Below are 20,240 nucleotides of genomic sequence, written 5' to 3'. Positions count from 1 at the left end.
ACACCACATGGATTGATACAAAGATATGCTGCGTTGATATGTAGGTCAAACCCACTGTTGGAAACACAGTTTACCCCCCTCCTCTCTTTAGGCTTCGAGAAGAACAGGGTGTTCTAGGACATATCGTATACAGCTGACTCGCACGCACACACACACACACCAGCATGCAGCCGCCCGACTCGTATATACACAGATAGACAGACGTTTCTATTATTTGCATTGTATCAGCACACTGCGTCCCCATCGAAGAGAACAGGTGCAGCATTAAATACGAGTATCAGGAGTGAGAAATAATATATTGTAACGTGAGGTGAAGTAAAATACAGATACATCTCTGTTGTTCTTTAGTTTCTGCACATGTGCAATGTCATTTGTCACGATTGATTTAAAAGCACGCTGAGCTTCCAGACTAATTCATATCTCCTCTCGCTCTGCACAATGTTCCCAAACAAGATCTTATTTCCCTCCTTTATCCGACACTGACACAAATGCTGTATTTGTAACTTTAGAAATGTGGGAGCTGAAGGTTCGTACAACTCACACCGACTCACCGACTGATGAAAACGTACACAAAGAAGCACACATTGAGGCTTTGAGAGCAAACAAAAGCAGAGGAGGGGTCAGTGTTTCAGCAGCAGGCACGATAGAGCAGAGCGTGGGCAGAGTGTGTAAAATACTGTAGATCTCAACCGCTTTTGAACGAGAAAATCACTGACTTTTCCAGGCGTTCACCTGCTCGGCATTGTCTGTTTTGTCGCTCTGTGTGATTTGTCATTCTGGCAACACAAAGTGCCAAAGCCAACAAGACATAAGCTGCTGTCACGGCTTACAAAGACGCTCGAATATGGAGAAAAAGATGCGTCAGAAAAGCTTGTAATGCGACACCTTTTTAAAAATTCACCCCCCGAGGGAGTCTCTCTTGTAGTGGCTGACATGCTGGTATGAAACACCTCAGCACTGTGAAATAATCAGCGAAAATGTGCTTTGACGTTTACTGCGATGGGTGTGTTCTACTTCATCTTGGACTCCTCACTGACCTGCAGCCACTCGGCCCGCTGACGCTCTCTTCTTCTAAAAAAACACACCAGCAGGAAAAAGGCAAATATTAGCGTCTAAACACCCACACACACCTGGTGTACAGTACCGAGTGGTAAACAAGCGGCCTCTTCACAAGTGGGAGTTGAAAAGGGCTGCTGGGTTTGTTTGCATGGTGTGTTTATCTGTGGTCTGGAACCCTTATTTAAAGTGACATAAGAGAAGCACAGCCATAAAGCGTGGCCACTCGGTTTATCATTATCTTTGCAGCCTGCAGCGAGAAGTATGCTGTAAATGTCCTATTTTTAACCTATTTGTAGTGTTTGAAAAAGGGGATCCTGCAAAATGAACTTCCTTCTTATAGAAAAAAACCAACTTGTCCTCAGCAGAGGGGTGAGCTTTGTGTTTTTTTGTTCTCCGTCATAGAGGAACATCTTAGGAACAGAACAGGGTGGGTGGAGGGAAGGATGTTCATGGTTTTTATTGGCGATGTTTGATGCCTTGTGAAGAAAGAGGGTGAACAAAAACCTGCTGCAGAGTGATAAATCTGCAGCTGTGGTTTCTGTTTGAGCGGGAATAAACAGGGAACAGTATGTACGGGCCGGTGCAGAGCTTTTCCATCTCTGTATGCGAGAGAGAATAAAAGACACTGGGAGAGAGAGAGTATATTCAAGTTCCACTTCCTTCCCACCATTGCTTCCTTCTCAGTTTCATTCATAATTTAGCATCTCACTGCTCTGCCTGCAATTAGGGTACAGAGGGGAAACGAGTCCAGGCAAGCCCTCTGATCTTGCTAGCACGCACACTTGTCCTTATGACGTAATGCTCGACCCGGGACTCCCTGCTGCTCCCCTTAACTGCCCTACTTTGTAGCTGCGGAGGAAATTAACTGACTTTGGGATCAGAATACAGACGCCAGCTGCATCATGAACCAGTGTTGCAAAGTAACTTGCTATATTGACTCTATTCCTGTACTTCTGAGGTACTTTATGCTACTTTGTACTCCCTCCATCACCAGGATTAGAGCTGGAGGATTAAAAGTGCTGAACAGCCTTTACAAACATGACTCACTGCTGTGTGGGTGGGTGAGAAGCACAGACTCTGCCCGCCTCCACATGTACATTTTGGCAGGGGGACCAAAGACATAAACAGAATACTGTATATGTATATATATATATATGTATATTCCTGTGTGTGCAAATGGATTCATGATTCATTTGAGTCTAAATGAATCCCTATAAGTCACGACAAGTGGTCACGCGTCTCTCAGCGAAGCTGCCCACATGTGTTCAGTAATGTAAGCTGGTTTTAGGACAAAGACTCGCTGAGTGTGTCCTAACATGCGTTTTTAGAAAGAGTCTGCCAGCCGTGGATACCAGTGCGTTAGAGTGTGTGAGTGTGTTTGTTTGCGTTGCTCAGGTAGCAGGGTGGGGCTCCGTTATGGGAGTGTGTGTGTGTGTGTGTGTGTGTTAAAGGTTTCGTTTATTACATCTATTTTTGGCCTGGGCTATTTCCTGAAGTCAAGCGAAACCTTTTAGGCATGTCACGCTATTAAGTTTACAATTCCCACATTCCTGATGCAATGTCACACACACACACACACACACACACACACACTGTGGACCAGTCTGAAGCCCAGCCACACCCTTTAATAGCTCTGCACACCTTCACCTGGTTTCTTTGGAAATTGAACGCCCTCGTTACCAAAGAACTCAGAAGATTTTAATCATCAATCAATCACATGCTGACAATAATTACTGCACATCAATGTGAAAATAAGGCGAGGATGTTTGAAGTTGGTTTCGAGGTCAGCGGGGTCTGTCGGTAAACTGGCAGGCTGGTGTTGTTTAGTCTAACAAGAACCAGTGGGAGCAATTAGAGGCCAGCGGAGTCACACTGCCCCCCCCCCCCCCCGTGTCTTCTGAGGGATATCCCTCCTCATCTCTTTTTAATTTGGCTGTCTACACACTTTGTTTCCCCCTTCCCTCTTGCACAAACACAGACGTAGAGCTGTCTCATGAGTCAGGATTAATCAGCTTTGTGGGACGGACCCTTCCCTTGAGCTGCCTGGATAACTTTACAGAGACGGTAATTACTTGCACAAACAAAAGAAGGTCAATAAACTCCCTCAGGTCTCTGGAGTTGAAGCAATCCTCAAGTGTACTGAGCTGTTGCGTGAGGCAAACAATTATTGGTAGCACGGAAATGTAGGTTTCTCTGGGACTCTGAAACGGACGTCCATCTTTCTGAGATCAACTAATCCTGTCTTCTCTCCTGACTGCTGCGACCTGGAGAGGACGAAGGAGGTTCACTTGTGGCGTATTTTAAGGGAATTTCTTCCTCTTCTCGGATGTGACTGAACTGCTGATGTCAGAGAGGAAAACTATACTCGGGTGTGTTTATGCACACAGAATCTCAGCTGATTTCGAACCCACACACACACACACACACACACTTGAGTCAGATGAGGTGAAGTGCCACCCACCACTCACCAGCTGCTGGGTGGGAGTCAGTTGTTAATGACTATTAGATATCAGCAAGGGGTCTGGTTTCACAATGGCTGAAAAGTTTTGTTTGTCTTTTATAAAAACCCCGGAAGCATCTTGAAACAGAACCTGTGGCTCCTGTAAAAACAACAGCAGATGAGTCACAACACATATTTTCATAAGAAGTTTATCTTCAGACTGACTTGTTTTCTAAATGGCTTTCACAGAAGACAGTATCCCAGTATACCTGATTGCTGTTTAGATAATTCACACAACCACTCCCACGTTACATCAGCTATTTTGGTTTACACCTCTATACCGCTCTGCCAACACTCATCAATCTATCACACACAACACATGCACACGACAGATTCTCACGCACTCCAAGTCCAAGTCTCAAGTCTTTTACAGGGAGAATATAAACTCTAAATTGTCATATCAGCTCATTTTGTTTGTAAATCCCTAAACTCCCGCTTTATATTTTAGCGGCCAAGTGGAATAGAAAAATGTGTCGCAGTCAAATAAATAAAACCAGCAAGTGGTAGAGGGCTGGTGTTAAATTCGTTCCCTAATCAGCGAGGCTAAAATAGCTCAGACTGGATGACATTTATGTAGTTTCATATGAAGGAGCTCACTGCTCCTCAGTGTGGAAACCTCTTGTTTTGTTTGTGCTACACAGTGCGCTTGACAACAAATTAAGTTGCATTAGTGTAGTCGCAACAAATAAGTGTTTTATTTTTAGAGTTTTTTTGCCCACATTATAGAATAAAGAAAGAAATATAGTATAGAAATAGCCATTTGTTGTGTATTTTTAAAAGGCTTCAACCTCTCTGCCAGTGACATTGCAGTATGTTCCTACATACACTGGACTGTCCTTTCTAAGAGGACGTTTTGGGCTGTTTGCTGCACATTGGCCCGTGACTTCATGCGTGTAATATACTGTGTTTCGACAGTTTGAGCGGAGGGGGGGGGGGCCGGGGACGGAGCGGAGGGCCGTCCGGCTGAGGACGCGCTAATAAGGTCAGCCAGACAGAGCAGCACTGCGGTGAAACAGGGAGCCAGACCGGCTGGACGGACTCCCCAAGTGCACCTTGAAGGAAATGGCCCACCAAACTACATATTTGGGTAATGAAAACACATTTGCCCGTCACCTCACACACATTCAAACAGACTCCCTGGTTGTGGAGTAATGGCCACGACAAGAATTCTCTTAAAAAAAGGACAGTTTCATTGTTTAGGTAGTTTTGAGTTCTGGTTGAAGTGGCACAGTCCCGCCCTTGTTAGGGCGGCAGTGGGACTGTCACCTCGCAGACCATCACGCGACCCAGTGGAGCGGAAGCTGGAACAGCGTGTATCAAAACAACACCATCACATCGACAGTTAGAGGAGACACTTGGCTTCTGCTTTGCATGGGTCTCTGTTGCGGACACTGACTGGACAAAACCGATTAACTGTCACCACCCGACCTCAAATCCCATCCCACGCACTGCTGATTTAGTCTCAGAACAAAGCGCATGCTGTCCTGTTATTAAAGGACAAACTATTTGAGAGCGGAGAAATATTTTTAATACTTATATCTCTCAGACAAAACGTGTGCATTTAATGGATCACATTCAGCAAGAACGGTTGTTAATATCAAACTACTGAGGGTTTTGTGATGACATTTATTTGACACTGCTGCCTCCTGTTGTTCAATTGCAGTAACAGCAAACATTCCTCGTCAAACAAAGAGAACTACAGGCTTACATTCAACCTGACAACAAATGCATCCTAATATTAAACGGCATCATAAACCATGTTGATACACGTTAAGGACCACTGACCGCTGGGTCCTGAGATGACTCCAGCTGCCCTTTGAGCTCGGCTAGCTGTCTCTCCATGTGGTAGACGTCTTCAGACATTTGCCTGAGCGAGTAAAGGAGTAAAATACTTGTGGTTTGTTCCCAAAATAACACGTATGTACTTGTTGGTATCCTCATATAGTTGCATTTATTTTTTGTTAACCTGTGAACTGCCTGGGCCCTGCTCAGTTGGCAGTGGAGGCGCTTGACGATGGCTTCATAGCGCCTGTTCTGGATCTGAAGGAGCGAAAACAAAATTATAATCCCGGCCTTCAGTCGTGATATCTTTCCTCGTGGTTTCTTATAGATGTCAGTCATGTTGACTTCCTTCTTGCCTTACCTCTATGTCTTTCTTTATCTGAGTATGAGTCGCAAACTCTTTCTGCACTTGCTCTCTCTCCTTAGCGATAGTCTCCCTCCTCGCAGAGATCTCCCTCTTCAGAGCATCATTTTCACTCTGCAGAAAAGAAAAAGTAACAATTAACGTGATTTGTAAAGTCAATATAATTCAGTATCATCCAGTTCTTTTTACTCCACCTTTGCCATTTGCACCGTGTTTCCATTTGGATTCTCCAAATCTTCCTCCAGCTCCTCTTTCTTCTGCGTCAGCATCCTGACCAGTGCTCTTTTCTCCTCCAGCTCTTTATGGGCCTCCGTCTGGCTCGCCGCATGCAAAACAGCTGCTCTGTGACCCTCCATCTTGGTTCGGTAAGTGTTGAACCGCGCCAGTGCCATGCGAGCGTTCTCCTCCTTCTCGCTTATACTGATCTGGAGTTCTGTGTTTTCCTTGCTGATGGCTGCATAGCGGTCATGCAGGACTTTGGTCTGACGCTCCAGGTGCTCCATCTCGCCCTCCAGCATGAGGAATTCCCTCACTTTAGATCTCAGGTCCTGCTCTGCCATCTCACCTTTCCTCTCGACATCTGAAAGAGTTGCCTGGATGAGGAACAAACCAAAATGTCCAAATCAGTGTCTTCTCTGCAAATATTCATTTGTGATATAAAGGCATTTGAAATAAGCAGGTAGATGAGATTAAAAGAGAGGTAAATGTGTCTATTCCACAGTTGTATTGCATGGATGCATATTCCTTATAATAAACTATTTGCAAGTGCAAAAACTTCAAATTAAGTTAGATATTTTGTACCAAATGTACTTTTTGCACTATTACATTAAACCATACAAAATGTTGCCTCTTTTTCTGCTAAACTACTCCTGCATTTTTCATGTGTTGTGTGTTTCATGTGACTTTTGAACATACAATCACTTCATTTTTAAGCAGCTGAAAAATACGGCCCTGTGCCACCACAATATTGGCAATATATTAAGTAAAACCAGCATATTTGGGGCATCAATTCCACAATAATACCAACTACTTCTACTGTTACTACCACTGCTAATAGGAAATGTGTACACAGAATAATGTGGTTTACAAGCAGTGTTAGTTTGAGTCGATAATGAATTAATCTAGGGGTAAAGGTGAACCTGCAGGGAGATGAGTGTCTTCTGTTTTTCTTTCAGGGACTCGATCTGGGCAAAGCCATGTTGGCTGACATCCTCCACTGCCTTGGTTAATGAAAACCCACGTTTCTCCTGTGTTCCTGAGGGACACATAAGTATGTTTAACCAGCTGACTGTTCATGCAGTTAGCAATCACATTTAGAAAGCATTATAAAGCTTTGTTGGCAGCCAACACGTTAGGTCTACGTAGCTACATGAACCCATAGCTAATGGTGTAATGGCTCCAGTTAAACAAGCACACCAAAGTTAATGGCGAACAAAAAAGAAGCTTAAAAACAGGTCTACAGTCAGCTAAAATCATGCTAGTTAGTAATTGGCTAACAAGGTTACGCTAGTTAGGTTAGCCTATATTTATTCATTGTTAAATCACCTTTCATAAACTCGGTTGAACATCGTTTTATTGATTTATTTTATCACTATAAGCACGTCTAACTATAATTAATATCTTACCAGCTTCACTCTCTCTAAAGTTAACGGTAGACATTTTGACCGTCAGCTAATGTTACGTTTGCTAGCGTTAAAGCGGTTTAACCATTGACGTGTTAACTAGCCAAAATGTTAAAGTTGAACGCTAAGCTAGGTTAGCTAACACTCCTCAAATTGATGCAATTTGTATTTGAATGATTAAGCAACTGAGTTTATGAAATACAATTTATTGAAAAAAATAAGCCAACTATTAGCTAGCGTTAGTTAATTATATCAATGGGCCTAACAAGAATGGGCCACTACATTTCCCAGAGTTCAATTCGCTTCCTCGACCTCGTTTGTCTAACTACATCCGGTTACGGCTAGCTACAGTAGCATTGATCTTTGACAGCACTTGTAAACACTTTAACAACACGTGTGTTAATTGTTTTACTGAACTCGTTGCTCTCTAAATGTATTAAAATGCTCGTCAATCGCTGTTTTCGACTGTGCTCTTTTTGTAGCCGTGTGGTTTACAGCAGCAGAGGAAGAAGAGCAGGATGGAGGACACCTACAGGACGCACCGGTCTGAAACATGTTTACATCACTCAGGTGCAACACTGGGGCACAGAAGCACCACGACGCCTCTATCACAGGGATTTGGGGGACTTGTACAAGACCGAGTCTGTTCAGCGGTATCTCCAGCAGCTCATGGAGGAGTTCAGAGACATTAGCAAGAAGTTACAGCACACATACCTCAGCGAGTCGGACAGAAAAGTGCTTCTGAAGAAACACACAGAGCTGCTGCCTCTGGCAAACGAGTTTGAGAGGATTGAACAAGCCCTGAAAGACCTCGAGGAAGTCCTTTCACTGCTGCATAGTAAGTATTTGTTTCGTTTCTGTCAGTTAAATCTGGCAAATGTTACTATTTGTCTTGCATTTTGAATTTAAGGTCTTAAACTGTATTAGAATGTGTTTCATGTAAATAAAGGTATTGCAGTCTGTATTATTAAGCACAGTTGACCTCCATGTTCTTGTTAAAGTCACTCTTAAATTGCAGATAGTATCAAAATGTTTGAGAATGCTAATACCACGAGCTGCATTCCCTCCTGACTGCAGGTTCAGCCGGTTCCAAAGATGAAGATGAACAATTGACCCAGCTGTTGAAAGAGGAGGAAGCACACTTCTCCTGCAAGATTTTGGCCTCAAGGAAAGATGTACGAACACAAAAGCTTGATCAAATAAACGTAGAGATGTGTCATAAGGCAGTTAAAGAGTGAATCTTCTTTCTCTCCAGTTGGTCAAAGCTCTGGTGCCCACCGACCCTCTTGACTCAAGTAATATTCTGCTGGAGGTTGTATCAGGACGAACAACAGGAGGTACGAAAGAATGCAAACAGTTTCTTCTAACTGCTGATCAATAACAACATGCAGTACGTTTTCTTAATATCTGTTCATGTGGTTTCAGGTGACATCTGTCAGCAGTTCACCAGAGAAATGTTTGACATGTACCAGGGTTTTGCCTTTTACAAGAATTGGGACTTTGAGCGTCTGAACTACACGCCTGCTGAGTTTGGTAAGTCACATATGTGTCTGTACTCTATTATTAATTATTTGAGCCTTCGCAGAGCCGTATGCACATGACCAGGGAATATTTTGACCTCAATACGGTTGGGAACAAGCGTATTAACTTGACTGTGGTTCTCAGGTGGTCTGCACCATGCAGCAGTGAGAATAGCTGGGGACAATGTGTACAGACATCTAAAGCATGAAGGAGGAACTCACCGGGTGCAAAGGATCCCTGAGGTGGGCCTCTCCTCCAGGATGCAGCGTATCCACACAGGGACCATGACTGTCATCATCTTGCCTCAGCCGGTGGAGGTACACTTTACCTTCTGCTTTTCATCAGTCTGTGTTATTAGCATGATTTAAAAAAAACATCTCTTTTTTTTTGTGCCATGTGCTCGTAGTTTGACGTCCACATTGATCCAAAGGATCTTCGCATCGACACATTCAGATCTCGAGGTGCCGGGGGCCAAAGTGTCAACACCACAGACAGCGCAGTTCGCATCGTTCACCTTCCCACCGGTAAAACATGCCAGAGCAGTTCTGCAGCCACTCCAGACTAGAGACGGTTATGCTTTCATGTCTTATAAATGTCAGACACCCTTCAAACAGGTACAACAGCTGAATGTCAGCAGACTCGCTCTCAGCTGCAAAACCGAGACACTGCCATGCGTGTGCTGAGGGCCCGGCTCTACCAGAGCATGATGGGTAAAGAGACTGCGCAGAGGCATACAGCACGGAAGCAGCAGGTGAGTGAACTCCTCTTGAACAGGGAAATTGTAATATTCACAGATCCTTGTCTTTTTAAACTGTCTTCATTTCCTATCTGTGTCTTACTCCAGGTGGGCACACGTTCCCAGTCAGAGAGGATTCGTACTTACAACTTCAGCCAAGATCGTGTCACAGACCACAGGACTGGATATGTTGCTAGAGATATTAAGGTAGTGTGTTTCAAAATTCTGCATAAATCACAAGAAACCTGTACATTTTATGTTTGTCATTTTCAACCAGTAAACTTCTCGCAAAACTGATCTGTCGTGTCTTTATTTGTTTGCCTTTTTAAGTCAGTTTCTCATGAGTTTAAAATCAATGCCACATGCGTTGTGCTCCATGTGTAGGAGTTCATGAGAGGAGGGGAGGCTCTCCATGATCTGATCGCTGATGTACTTGAGCATGCAGAGAGGGAGGCTCTTCTGGAGGTGGTGGAGAGCAGCAGCAGCCCGAAACCAGCGGAGTGTGGACAATCTGCAGACTGACACTAAACATGCAGTATGCCATTTAGTGGATGGGGGATAAAATATACTTATTTATTTTAATATTAATGTAAGCTTGTGCAATAGTCAGCCAAACTGCAGTTCACTCATACTTAAGGTTTTTATTTTTCTAATAAAACTTTGAATAATGTGTTTGTGTCATGGTAATTCCCTAAATAGTAATACATATTTATAAATGATCAATACTTTACACTGCTTTAGGATAAACCAATTTCATATTCTTAGTTTTAAAACTGAACTATAGTAAGTTAAAAGCTGCACATATCTTCTAAAAAAATTATTATGTATTGCTAATGCCAAAAATGTCTTTCTTTCTTTTCATGAATCCTTTCATCATAAAGTGCAGTAAAGCTGACTTTTTATGTTGAATGTAAACAGACTGTCGGTAAACATCCTTCATATCAGGGTGCGGTGAAACCACCTATCAGCTTTATACACACACACACACTCACCAAAAACATGTCCCACCCTGCATGTGTGTGCCAGCTGACCAACAACCCCCACTATTTTTTCTCTACTCATTGATTACAATTAATATTGTTTCGCCTTCATACAGTTACATTTCAAAATCATAATTTACATTTTCAGTATCCGGACGGTCATCATTTATTGAGATCACATGTTTCCATCTTTGATCTTGCTGCTTTATGAGAGTTTGACAATCAAATATATGTTTCCACAATAAGAAAAATACAAATATGGAAAATAGAAAACGTTATTAGAATAGCTGTATATAAGTAAATCTGCCCGTACCAGACAACAGGATGAAATGACAATATTGTATACATGAGATAAGACTAGAAAAGTGTTGCACACCTTCATGATGACAGATGTCCATACAAAGAATGTGGATCGCGTCCAGTGGTAGACATTTTTATGATAAGAAATAATAAACATATTTTAAGCTTTTTTGAAGAAACACCATTTTTTTTCATTCTCAGCTCAATTTGTCTTAAAAAAGGTGTGTGCATCTTATGTAAAGAAAAGAAAAACACTACTAATACATTTAATATGCTTGAAAAATGTAAAAAAAAAAAAAAAAAAGTTCCTAGAAAGAGTTTGTGTAAAAGTCTTCCACTGCATGAAGTTTTTATGTATTTGGGTCAGTCGTCGTCGTCGTCGTCTCTCTGTCGGAGGCTCCTGGATTTGCCGTTCTGCGTCTTGTTTTTCCTGAATGAAGCGGGTCCACTTTCCCCTCCGATGGATGTGATGATGCGCTCCCTGAACTTGGGCTTTGGCTCTCGCGGCAGCTCGGCTGGAGCGCTGGCGCTGCTGCTTCTGCTTCCCTCCACCTTAGGCAACTGTAGGTCCACCTTGGCACTGCAGAGGGAAGACAACGAAATGATCAGAGCTTTTTCAGTGCTGCTGGCACATGTATCAGAGTCTGTAGGCTACATATACAATCATTGGATCAATCAGCACTTACTATGGATCCTCCTCTTCCCGGATCTTTTCCCAGGTCCCATATGGATTGGCAGTTTTTGGCCTTCTGGCTTGTTTCTTCACTGGTGCCGCCTCTACCTTTTTCTCCTCTTTGGGTTCAGCTGTCGTGCGTTGGACCTCTTCCTCCCTTTTCATCTCTTCAGACTCCTCTTTAGGAGCGTCATCACTCACTTTATCTTCTCCCTCCTGCTCTGATGGCTCGGCTTCTGCTTTCCTTTTCTGAAAACAAACAAGGAAAAGTGTGACGTCTGGATTTGTTATTTTTACACAGAATCTTGACAAGCAGAAGTTGAATTCCTCCTCTCACCCTGAAGCTGATCTCTGCAGCGTTGGACTGCTGGCTTTCTTGTTCAGGGACTTCAGGCTCCTGAGGTACCGGGGCCCCACTGGACCTCTCCTCTCCTCCTGGTGGGGGCGGCTCCTCCTGACTCTCTCCCTCTTTGTTGGGCACAGTTCCAGGTGCTTTAATTGAAGGAAAGCCTGCTGGCTTCTCCCAACTGGTCTCTGTGAGGTAAGGAAGATAGTGCATGTGATTATCAGACAGTATCTCCATAAAGAAGACGTGGTAACAGGGGTTTTAAAAAATATTCCACCTCCAGTCTCTGAGTTGTAGTAATATGTATAACCATCAGGACTGACAGCTTCCTTCCATGGACAGCCTGAAGAGCTCTAAAGACAAACAATATTAACATATTAGCAAACAACGATTTGAAGTAAAATGTACATACTAAAAATGCACAGAAACTATGACAATAAACATTAACCTCTGTCCGTCCAGGCTGTGCAGAGGCTGGGTCTTCTCCCAGAACACCCTCTGGGTTTCCCCATTTAGATTCTGTAATTAAAATACAACGACAACATAACGCCAAAACCTGGTTGGAAAGAGCCAGTGTGTATAAAAATAACATGGGAGTATGTTGGTTGTGTTTTTAAGTTCTTCTCACCTCCAGTTATTGTGTTGTAATAGTACATGTGTCCATCTTCTGTCCGTCCTTCAACCCAAACCTGAGCCTCTGTTTGGCCTCTGGACTTCCAGCTCGCTTTCGCTTGATTTTTCTGTTTTTTGGCCTGAGGTCCTGCCCGGGGTCCGGCCCGAGGTCCGGCCCGAGTTCCTGGCTGAGGTCCGGCCTGGGGTCCGGCCTGGGGTCCGGCCTGGGGTCCTAACTGAGGTCCTATCTGAGGTTTTGACTGAGGTTTTGCCTTTGGTTGTGGCTGTGTAGTTACTTGGGCTGGTAATCCTAACACAAAAACATATATTTAAAGTTATGAAAGAGCAGAAGCTCCTCCTGCGTAGGAACACGTTACATATTATTTGAATAAAATGTCAAATTACCTGCCGACTCCCTTTCCATCCTCTTCAGATCTTCCTCATATGCCTTCACCGCAGCCTCCTCCATTGCCGCAAACTCTTTTGACATACGTGCCTCCTGCTTGGCCTTATCAATGCTCTTCTTTTTAATCTGCAGGAGGAAAGATAAAATGAGACGAGTGGTAGAGGCTGGTAGCCAATAAAAAGAGGGCTTTAGAGTCGGAGTGTAAAGTCTGGACCTTATCTCTCCTGCCAGTCCCGAGGACAGTGCCAACATGGGCATGTTTTTCTCAGCTGTGTATGTCACTGAGAACCGTCATTGATTACAAACACAGAAAGAGTAAATACATATGAATGTTAATACCTCAGAGATCTTTGCAGCCACATTTTCTTTGTGATTCTTCCCTCTTTCGTGGAACTCGACGCTCTGCAGAGCAAAACAAACATGAGGAGACACATTGGCATAATATGTGGATACAGTCTTCAGCAACATGAATCTTTCGGCCAACTCACAGGCTTATTGTCCGCGATCCAGCACTTGCAGTACTGGCAGAATTTCCTTGGTTGTGACTTCCAGTAGTCAGCCCTGAAAATGCACAAAACTATCATTAATTATCGAAACAAGTATGAATCATATCATCTTTAGCCTGGACAGCTAACGCGGCTAGCTAGCTGGAGCTTTTCATGCTTCTTTATTCAACATTATATAATAATAATACACATTAAACTTACAGAACATTTCTCTGATTGTATCTCAATACTTACATTTCAAGCCTTTGCGGTTTAAAGTACGACGAAAAGTATTTAAAACGAACCAAATAAAAAGACAAACGCTTCCCACATTTCAGGAATGACAACAATGGCCGTTTGTGATGACGTCATCGCCAGTCGCCGTAGAGATGAGTCCTCGAGCTGATATATAAAATATTGAAAAAACACATTACAATTAAATATATATTTATATATTAGAATTGATACATACACATAAATTAATCAAAACAAGTTTTGATACTGATGGAGAGCTACGGTATCGGAGTTGGTTTATACTTTATACGTTTTATAACTTTAGAACTTCGGAGTTCTGCATACCGTCCCATATGGTCTAGCGGTTAGGATTCCTGGTTTTCACCCAGGCGGCCCGGGTTCGACTCCCGGTATGGGAACGACTTCTTTTAAACTCTTTCTAGGGCAAAGACTAAATTTAATTTATATAAAAGCTGACGATTTCATTTAACTGGAAACTATGTCACAAAACATGTACTCATAAACTTTGTTAGACAATTAAAGGAAATAAACGAAGCAGCTGGACACAAGATGGTTAATTGTCCATCTCCCAAATATAGATTCTGCAGTATCTTTTGAAATGCTTGTGAGAACATTTTAATATCTAAAAGTGTATTTTGCATTGAACAAAATAGCACAATAAATTCAGTATGAATGGGATATTATTCAAATAGAATAACTATAAGAGAAGAACCAGGGCTATATCAAACGAGACAAAATATTATAAAACATACAGATATTAAGTGTCTATGTTTGTCGAATTAGAAAGTAGTTACATATTGCTCAACATCCTTCAGGAAAATAACAAAATATATTTTTGTTCTTGCCAATATCATTGTCAAATTTATTATAACAAATATTTGTTTTCTTTCTTGGATTTTTGAAGAAACCAAACCCCAAATTTCCCCAAATACTGTTAAGTATTTAAAATGTGTTTAACTGCTTTGAATATAATCACGGAAAGAGCCGTTCGTGTTTATGTCTTTTCAGAATTTCTCCAAATAACATTTTTTGCTGTTTGTCACTGTTGCGCCAGACTGGTTTGCGTCATCATTGTGCGCCAGGACAAATAGTGCGTAGAAGTCCGCGACAGACCACGCCCCCTCAGTCTCTCCTTTATCTTGAGCCGTTTTCCCGATTTTTTGCCGGTAATCAGTTTTCTAATTCAGTGGAGAAGCTCTCGTGCTGCCCATGAACGGGACCATGGCCGCGTGCTCACACCGGATAACGTTAGGGCCGTTGGTGGCTGCCATCGACCAGGGCACGAGCTCCACCCGGTTTCTGGTAAGAAGGCAAAGGTGTTAGAGACAAATGGTGAAATGTTACAGAATTCCATTTAAAACTATATCTTGCCATTAAAATGTGGCTAAACTCATTTATTTAATGATTATTGATACATCTTAGTCCATAGCAAGTATAGCAAAACACAAGTGTATTTAGTTTTTGCTCTCCAACTAGAAGGAACAGATGTTTTTATGTATTGTTCTGGCTGTGGCTGATAGTTAATAGGGCACCACAAGCACAAACTGTCCTACAAACAAGACACATGGTCACAGATTATATTTTAATTGATCTGTGGCTTCTTATTAGAGCTTCTGCCATTTCTCTCTCTTTGAAGGTGTTTAATTCAAAAACAGCAGAGCTCCTCAGCCATCATCAGGTGGAAATCAAACAGAGCTTCCCCAAAGAAGGGTTCGTGTAAAGCTCCGATACAACTCCTTAAAGATGCTTACATAACTTAGAAATGTGTCGATCTGGATTTTTGTTCCCTTATTTTCAGATGGGTGGAGGAAGACCCCAAAGAAATTCTGCAGTCGGTGTACGAGTGCATGGACCGGACGTGTGAAAAGCTCACCCAGCTCAACATAGACATCTCGAACATTAAAGGTATTCACTCACACGTGGTGTTTATGCTCCCCTGGAGACGTTTTAATTTCTTTCAAAGACTTGTTAATGATCTAAAATCTTTCAAAATTGTTGCTTGAATCTGTCCAGCTATTGGAGTGACCAACCAAAGAGAGACCACGGTTGTTTGGGACAAAGAGACGGGGGAGCCCCTCTACAATGCCATCGGTAATGTTGTGTTTCCATTCATCCTGGCACAGATGTGACATTCTTTAGTAATGTAAGCGGTCTGGATGTGGACACAAACAGCAGATTGATTGATTTTTGTTTGTCCTTCAGTTTGGCTCGACCTGCGGACTCAATCGACAGTTGAACGTCTAATCAACAAAACTCCAGGAAAGAATAAGAACCACTTGAAGGTGAGTCACGCTCTGCTCTCTCTTGTTCATTCATCGTAATGCGTCATAATGCTGAGTTGTTTATTGTCGTCCCGCAGCATAAGACGGGGCTCCCCATCAGCACCTACTTCAGCGCAGTGAAGCTCCGCTGGCTGATGGACAACGTGGACGAGGTCCGCGAGGCCGTCGTGTCTCACCGCGCCATGTTCGGCACCGTGGACTCCTGGCTCATTTGGGTAAGCAACGGTTGTGTGGGTGTCATGATGGTGACAAGTGTAGAAACTGACTCTTTGTGTGTATTTTTTATTGGTGGTCGCACAGTGTTTAACCGGGGGCAAGTCAGGCGGAGTCCACTGCACAGATGTGACCAACGCCAGCAGAACCATGTTGTTTAACATCCACACTTTGGACTGGGACCCAGAACTCTGCACGTACGACATCCGTCTGTCACTCAAAACACTAGTTTATAAATATTAATAGTCTGGAAATCATTCTGGTGCTCTTTCCCGTCAGGTATTTTGGTATTCCCATGGAGATCTTGCCCCGAGTGAGGAGTTCTTCCGAAATCTACGGTCTCATGGTAAGCATGCATACGTATACAGTCAACCCTGCTTACAATCTTCCTACAACGACTCTGTTATAGTCCTGTTTTATCCCAATATCTTCACTGCTGTGTGTTGAAAGAGTGGTGTTCTGTTTTAAGTGCATGAAAGGTGGACTGATGAATTATTTTAGGCTTTTATCTTGTGTGCCATTGTCTCCCCTCTCTCACTGGTAGAAAATTTGTTCTAGCCGGGTAAGTAATACTCGCCATCACATCATTCCCCTCATCATGCACAGCAACCTGTCCTGCTTTTCTGTGGACACGCCGTCACACAGTGCATTTCCAAGATTCATGTGAAGGCTTATGCCTCCGTAAAATGTCCTGCAGCGCTGATAAATTCCCCAAAAATAGAAATGTGCGCTACCTGCTCAGCAGCAAGTAGAGAAACAGCTTGATCACAGACATTTGTTCAGTGATTTTGGACCCAGCAACACACACACACACACACACACACACACACATGAGTGCGTACATGTACGGTGTGTTGGAAATGTACTGGATGCTCCCCGTCCCTCATTGCTTCTGTGGTGGCATGTCAGCCTGACAACGTAAAGACATTTGAACAGTCCATCCTGTGAAAAGGAATAGTTTGAACCAAAAATACAAGTAGAGTCAAAATGCTCTTTTGATGTGACTTCAGCATTAAGTTCACGGTTCACTTATTAAACAGTTCATCTGTTCTTTTGGCAGAAATCTGGAGCTCTCTCGGGTATCCCCATTTCTGGGGTAAGTTCATCTCTAGTTTTACTTTCCAGCGTTTTCTCTCCATCTCAGTATTTGAGGCATTCAATGGCTCCACCTGATGGACTTATGTGTGAATTAAACGCAGTGTCTTGGCGATCAGTCGGCAGCGCTGGTTGGACAGATGTGTTTTCAGGACGGGCAGGCTAAAAACACGTAGGTGGCTCTGTGTGTTTTCATTCTCTTCAGATGTATCGGTTCTAGTATCAGTGGTTTGATGTATTTTGTGTTTTCAGGTATGGAACTGGCTGCTTTCTCCTGCGAAACACAGGAGCCAAGGTATAATACAACATATTTGCATTTTAACGGTGACATCGGAGCACATTCTGCACACAGTGGCATTGTTCTTCTGTCGTTCGCAGCCTGTAATGTCTGACCACGGCCTTCTGACCACTGTGGCCTACAAGCTTGGTCGAGATAAACCTGCCTGCTACGCACTCGAGGTACAGCATCTTAAATACACTAATATTCCTTTCATTATAATCAGTACTTCTAATCTCAAAAGATGTTCTTCCGGGTGCTTCTTGCCAGGGCTCTGTGGCCATTTGTGGAGCCGTGGTTCGTTGGCTGCAGGACAATCTGGGGATCATCGGATCATCTGAAGAGCTAGGTATGTGTATAGTTCTGACGTTTCTTCACTGATTACTTGAGTCTTTATATTTAAGGAAACACGGGTCGTGATGTCTGTTTATGTATTGTGATTTACTTTTGGTGAACTCTTTTCCCCTCTTTCCCGTTGCAGAGAAGCTGGCTGCATCGGTCGGTACATCCTACGGCTGTTATTTTGTTCCTGCTTTTTCAGGTCTTTATGCTCCGTACTGGGAGCCCAGTGCTCGAGGGTAAGTCCAAGATCTACTCCGCAGCGCAGCTAAGAATGAAATCATCGTCTGAAGTTATTCACGCAGCTGTCCTTTCTGATTCACAGGATCATTTGTGGGTTAACTCAGTTCACCAATAAGAGTCACGTTGCCTTCGCTGCTCTGGAAGCTGTGTGTTTCCAGACCAGAGAGGTGAGCGCTCTCTGCTTCTCTAAAGTACTGCAGCCTGGCACATGATGCACAAGCTAACTGAATACTTGTGATATTTGTTGCGTTTGAATGCAGATACTGGACGCCATGAACCAAGACAGCGGCATCCCGCTGACTCAGCTCCAGGTGGACGGAGGAATGACGTCCAACAGGCTGCTGATGCAGCTGCAGGCAGACATCCTCTGCATCCCTGTTGGTAAGATGTCCATTCATGTCTTATCATGTTTGTTGGCTGTATTGCGACACGATTGTTCTTCTTATTGTCATCCTGATTGTTTGCAGTGAAGCCGTCCATGCCCGAGACCACAGCTCTCGGTGCAGCGATGGCGGCAGGAGCAGCAGAGGGGGTGAGTGTGTGGAGCCTGAGCCCTGAGGACCTGAGTGAAGTCACCTCCGAGAAGTTCGAGCCTCAGATCAACCCCGAAGGTACAGTGAGCCGCCGCTGCTGTCTGGCAAAGACGCGTCCTCAGTAGCCGCCGCTTTGAAAAGTGAAAGGTCTGCCTGTGTGTTCTCAGAGAGCGAGTTTCGGTACGCTCGGTGGAAGAAGGCGGTTCAGAAATCCATGAACTGGGAGACGACGGAGCCCGTCTGTAATGGAAACGGTAGGAAGTTTAGCGCTCACTGACGAGCCAAATTCAGACTCTAAAAGTTGAATACTCACTGTTAATGTTTAAATATTAAAGGATGAATATAATACTTCCTGATATAGATGTATGTATGACTATCTGTCAGTAGGTTGGTGTCGTGGAAATCTGTCTTTGTCACGGTGCGTTTGTTTTGTTGTATAACTGCTCTTCTCGCTGTTTAAATGACCAAAAGGTGAGACGAGTATCTTCAGCAGCACCCCCCTGGGCCTCTACATCATGGGCAGCATGTTGATGTTAGTCGGTGCCAAATACCTCGCAGGTCAGTGTCGACCTGATGATAGACGGCTGCATTTCTTTGTGTTTTTGACTTTTAAGTGCATGTGGTTATTACGGTTTGATGAGAAATAACAAAGCAAATGCATTAAAGTGAGTTGTCATTGATTTCTTTGTATTGTGTTTGTTAAATTAACAAAATGTTCTGGTTTCTTTCGACATCAGGCCCCGACTGAACTCGTGGAGGCGAATTGAAACGACGCTCTTCATGCTGGACCACCACTTCAATAATGGGACCTTTTTGAATGTATTTTTCTGTGCAGCGGGCATTGGTACATTGGACATTCATTTCAGCGGATGTTTGCATGCAGTAGTTAAGTCAAAACTCTACCAATAGTACTTCATGTTTTTGTAACTCTGCGTTCCGTGCTGTTCCAAACCCTCCACTATGAGGCACAGAGCACTTTATGTTGTCGTCCTGTGGGAGCTGTGGTCTAACAGAGTTTAATATATATTTGTTCTGGAGTGTTTGCGGTTCATGGAGTCAGTTGTTGACCTGAAGGGATGAAATCGCTGCATTCAAAGTGCTCTTTTGGGGTGTAACCACAACTTACTAATGGATATTTATGAATGAATTGAATATAGTGGAAAAGTCATCTTTCATGCTGAAGTAAAATTAGAGAAACGGACTTAAAATGATGGCGAGCATGAAAGCAAAGTGTGCTGCCAATACGAGCTCTGACTGACATTTGAAGAGGAATTGTTACATGTGGAACAATGATCTCTCTGCACGTTGGCTACTCCCTCATTCCCTTCATCTCACTCACAATGGGTATGAAGAGGAAATAAAATGCAGCAGGTTCAGTTTGACATGTAATTGGTTTGACATGAGGAAACCAGGTGTGCTTGTGAAAACCCCTTTAATGAATGGAAACAGGTTTTATGGGAGAATGCGTGTCATGAAAAATAAAGTTATGTACTTGTGAATTGTACGGTTGCTCTTTGGTTTCATGTGCATGCTGTCTTTAAAGATCAGTATCTATATCTATCTATCTCTATATATATCTATATATCTCTATCTATATATCTATATATCTCTATCTAT

General features: G+C 43.2%; 4 protein-coding genes and 1 non-coding gene across 6 annotated transcripts; 3 read left to right on the top strand and 2 right to left on the bottom strand.

Moving 5' to 3' along the window:
• Positions 1–5,329: 5,329 nt before the first annotated feature.
• On the bottom strand, positions 5,330–7,391 carry ccdc122 (coiled-coil domain containing 122). The gene is made up of 6 exons (XM_031852148.1): positions 7,331–7,391; positions 6,845–6,960; positions 5,900–6,298; positions 5,703–5,819; positions 5,526–5,599; positions 5,330–5,426 (listed from the first exon to the last, which is right to left on the bottom strand). The coding sequence occupies exons 1-6, from the start codon at positions 7,362–7,364 to the stop codon at positions 5,330–5,332; spliced, it is 837 nt and encodes a 278-aa protein (XP_031708008.1). The 5' UTR covers positions 7,365–7,391.
• Positions 7,392–7,646: 255 nt separating this feature from the next.
• Positions 7,647–11,148, top strand: mtrf1 (mitochondrial translational release factor 1). Its single transcript, XM_031851608.1, has 9 exons — positions 7,647–8,165; positions 8,405–8,502; positions 8,583–8,664; positions 8,753–8,860; positions 8,993–9,165; positions 9,255–9,372; positions 9,463–9,599; positions 9,693–9,791; positions 9,969–11,148. Exons 1-9 carry the CDS (start codon positions 7,769–7,771, stop codon positions 10,104–10,106), a joined length of 1,350 nt encoding a protein of 449 aa, XP_031707468.1. The 5' UTR covers positions 7,647–7,768; the 3' UTR covers positions 10,107–11,148.
• On the bottom strand, positions 10,706–13,729 carry wbp4 (WW domain binding protein 4). The gene is made up of 10 exons (XM_031851607.1): positions 13,642–13,729; positions 13,390–13,462; positions 13,241–13,303; positions 12,901–13,027; positions 12,512–12,805; positions 12,332–12,402; positions 12,161–12,236; positions 11,875–12,071; positions 11,551–11,786; positions 10,706–11,444 (listed from the first exon to the last, which is right to left on the bottom strand). Coding segments are annotated over exons 1-10 (1,356 nt in total). The 5' UTR covers positions 13,644–13,729; the 3' UTR covers positions 10,706–11,227.
• Positions 13,730–13,967: 238 nt separating this feature from the next.
• trnae-uuc (transfer RNA glutamic acid (anticodon UUC)) lies at positions 13,968–14,039 on the top strand. Its single transcript has one exon. It is a non-coding gene; the product is annotated as a tRNA-Glu (tRNA).
• Positions 14,040–14,752: 713 nt separating this feature from the next.
• LOC116386071 (glycerol kinase) lies at positions 14,753–20,147 on the top strand. 2 transcript variants are annotated; one of them, XM_031852042.1, is made up of 21 exons: positions 14,753–14,943; positions 15,278–15,351; positions 15,440–15,546; positions 15,655–15,732; positions 15,844–15,923; positions 16,001–16,138; positions 16,224–16,333; positions 16,416–16,482; positions 16,681–16,698; positions 17,197–17,232; positions 17,336–17,403; positions 17,484–17,526; positions 17,610–17,690; positions 17,779–17,857; positions 17,990–18,086; positions 18,173–18,257; positions 18,351–18,471; positions 18,558–18,701; positions 18,791–18,877; positions 19,095–19,181; positions 19,361–20,147. In XM_031852042.1, the coding sequence occupies exons 1-21, from the start codon at positions 14,851–14,853 to the stop codon at positions 19,369–19,371; spliced, it is 1,704 nt and encodes a 567-aa protein (XP_031707902.1). In that variant the 5' UTR covers positions 14,753–14,850; the 3' UTR covers positions 19,372–20,147. The 2 variants fall into 2 exon arrangements, with proteins under 2 accessions (XP_031707902.1, XP_031707904.1); XM_031852044.1 differs by lacking the exon at positions 16,681–16,698.
• The last annotated feature ends 93 nt before the right edge of the window (positions 20,148–20,240 follow it).

This window comes from Anarrhichthys ocellatus, unplaced genomic scaffold, assembly GCF_004355925.1.
Source record: "Anarrhichthys ocellatus isolate YVR2014 unplaced genomic scaffold, GSC_Weel_1.0 scaffold12, whole genome shotgun sequence".
NCBI lineage: Eukaryota > Metazoa > Chordata > Actinopteri > Perciformes > Anarhichadidae > Anarrhichthys > Anarrhichthys ocellatus.
This window is presented reverse-complemented; position numbering and strand designations above follow the sequence as displayed.

Coding starts and splice junctions, on each gene's coding strand:
- wbp4 (XM_031851607.1), bottom strand. Junction 13,304..13,389: donor GGATCGCGGACAATAAGCCT/GTGAGTTGGCCG, acceptor TTTGCTCTGCAG/AGCGTCGAGTTCCACGAAAG. Junction 11,445..11,550: donor CGGGAAGAGGAGGATCCATA/GTAAGTGCTGAT, acceptor TTCCCTCTGCAG/TGCCAAGGTGGACCTACAGT.
- ccdc122 (XM_031852148.1), bottom strand. CDS start 7,364: ATGTCTACCGTTAACTTTAGAGAGAGTGAAGCTG. Junction 6,299..6,844: donor AGACACTCATCTCCCTGCAG/GTTCACCTTTAC, acceptor TTCCTCATCCAG/GCAACTCTTTCAGATGTCGA. Junction 5,427..5,525: donor AGGGCCCAGGCAGTTCACAG/GTTAACAAAAAA, acceptor TTACTCGCTCAG/GCAAATGTCTGAAGACGTCT.
- mtrf1 (XM_031851608.1), top strand. CDS start 7,769: ATGCTCGTCAATCGCTGTTTTCGACTGTGCTCTTTTTGTAGCCGTGTG. Junction 8,166..8,404: donor AGTCCTTTCACTGCTGCATA/GTAAGTATTTGT, acceptor TCCTGACTGCAG/GTTCAGCCGGTTCCAAAGAT. Junction 8,861..8,992: donor CTACACGCCTGCTGAGTTTG/GTAAGTCACATA, acceptor TGTGGTTCTCAG/GTGGTCTGCACCATGCAGCA.
- LOC116386071 (XM_031852042.1), top strand. CDS start 14,851: ATGAACGGGACCATGGCCGCGTGCTCACACCGGATAACGTTAGGGCCG. Junction 17,233..17,335: donor CGGGTATCCCCATTTCTGGG/GTAAGTTCATCT, acceptor AATTAAACGCAG/TGTCTTGGCGATCAGTCGGC. Junction 18,087..18,172: donor TGGGAGCCCAGTGCTCGAGG/GTAAGTCCAAGA, acceptor TCTGATTCACAG/GATCATTTGTGGGTTAACTC.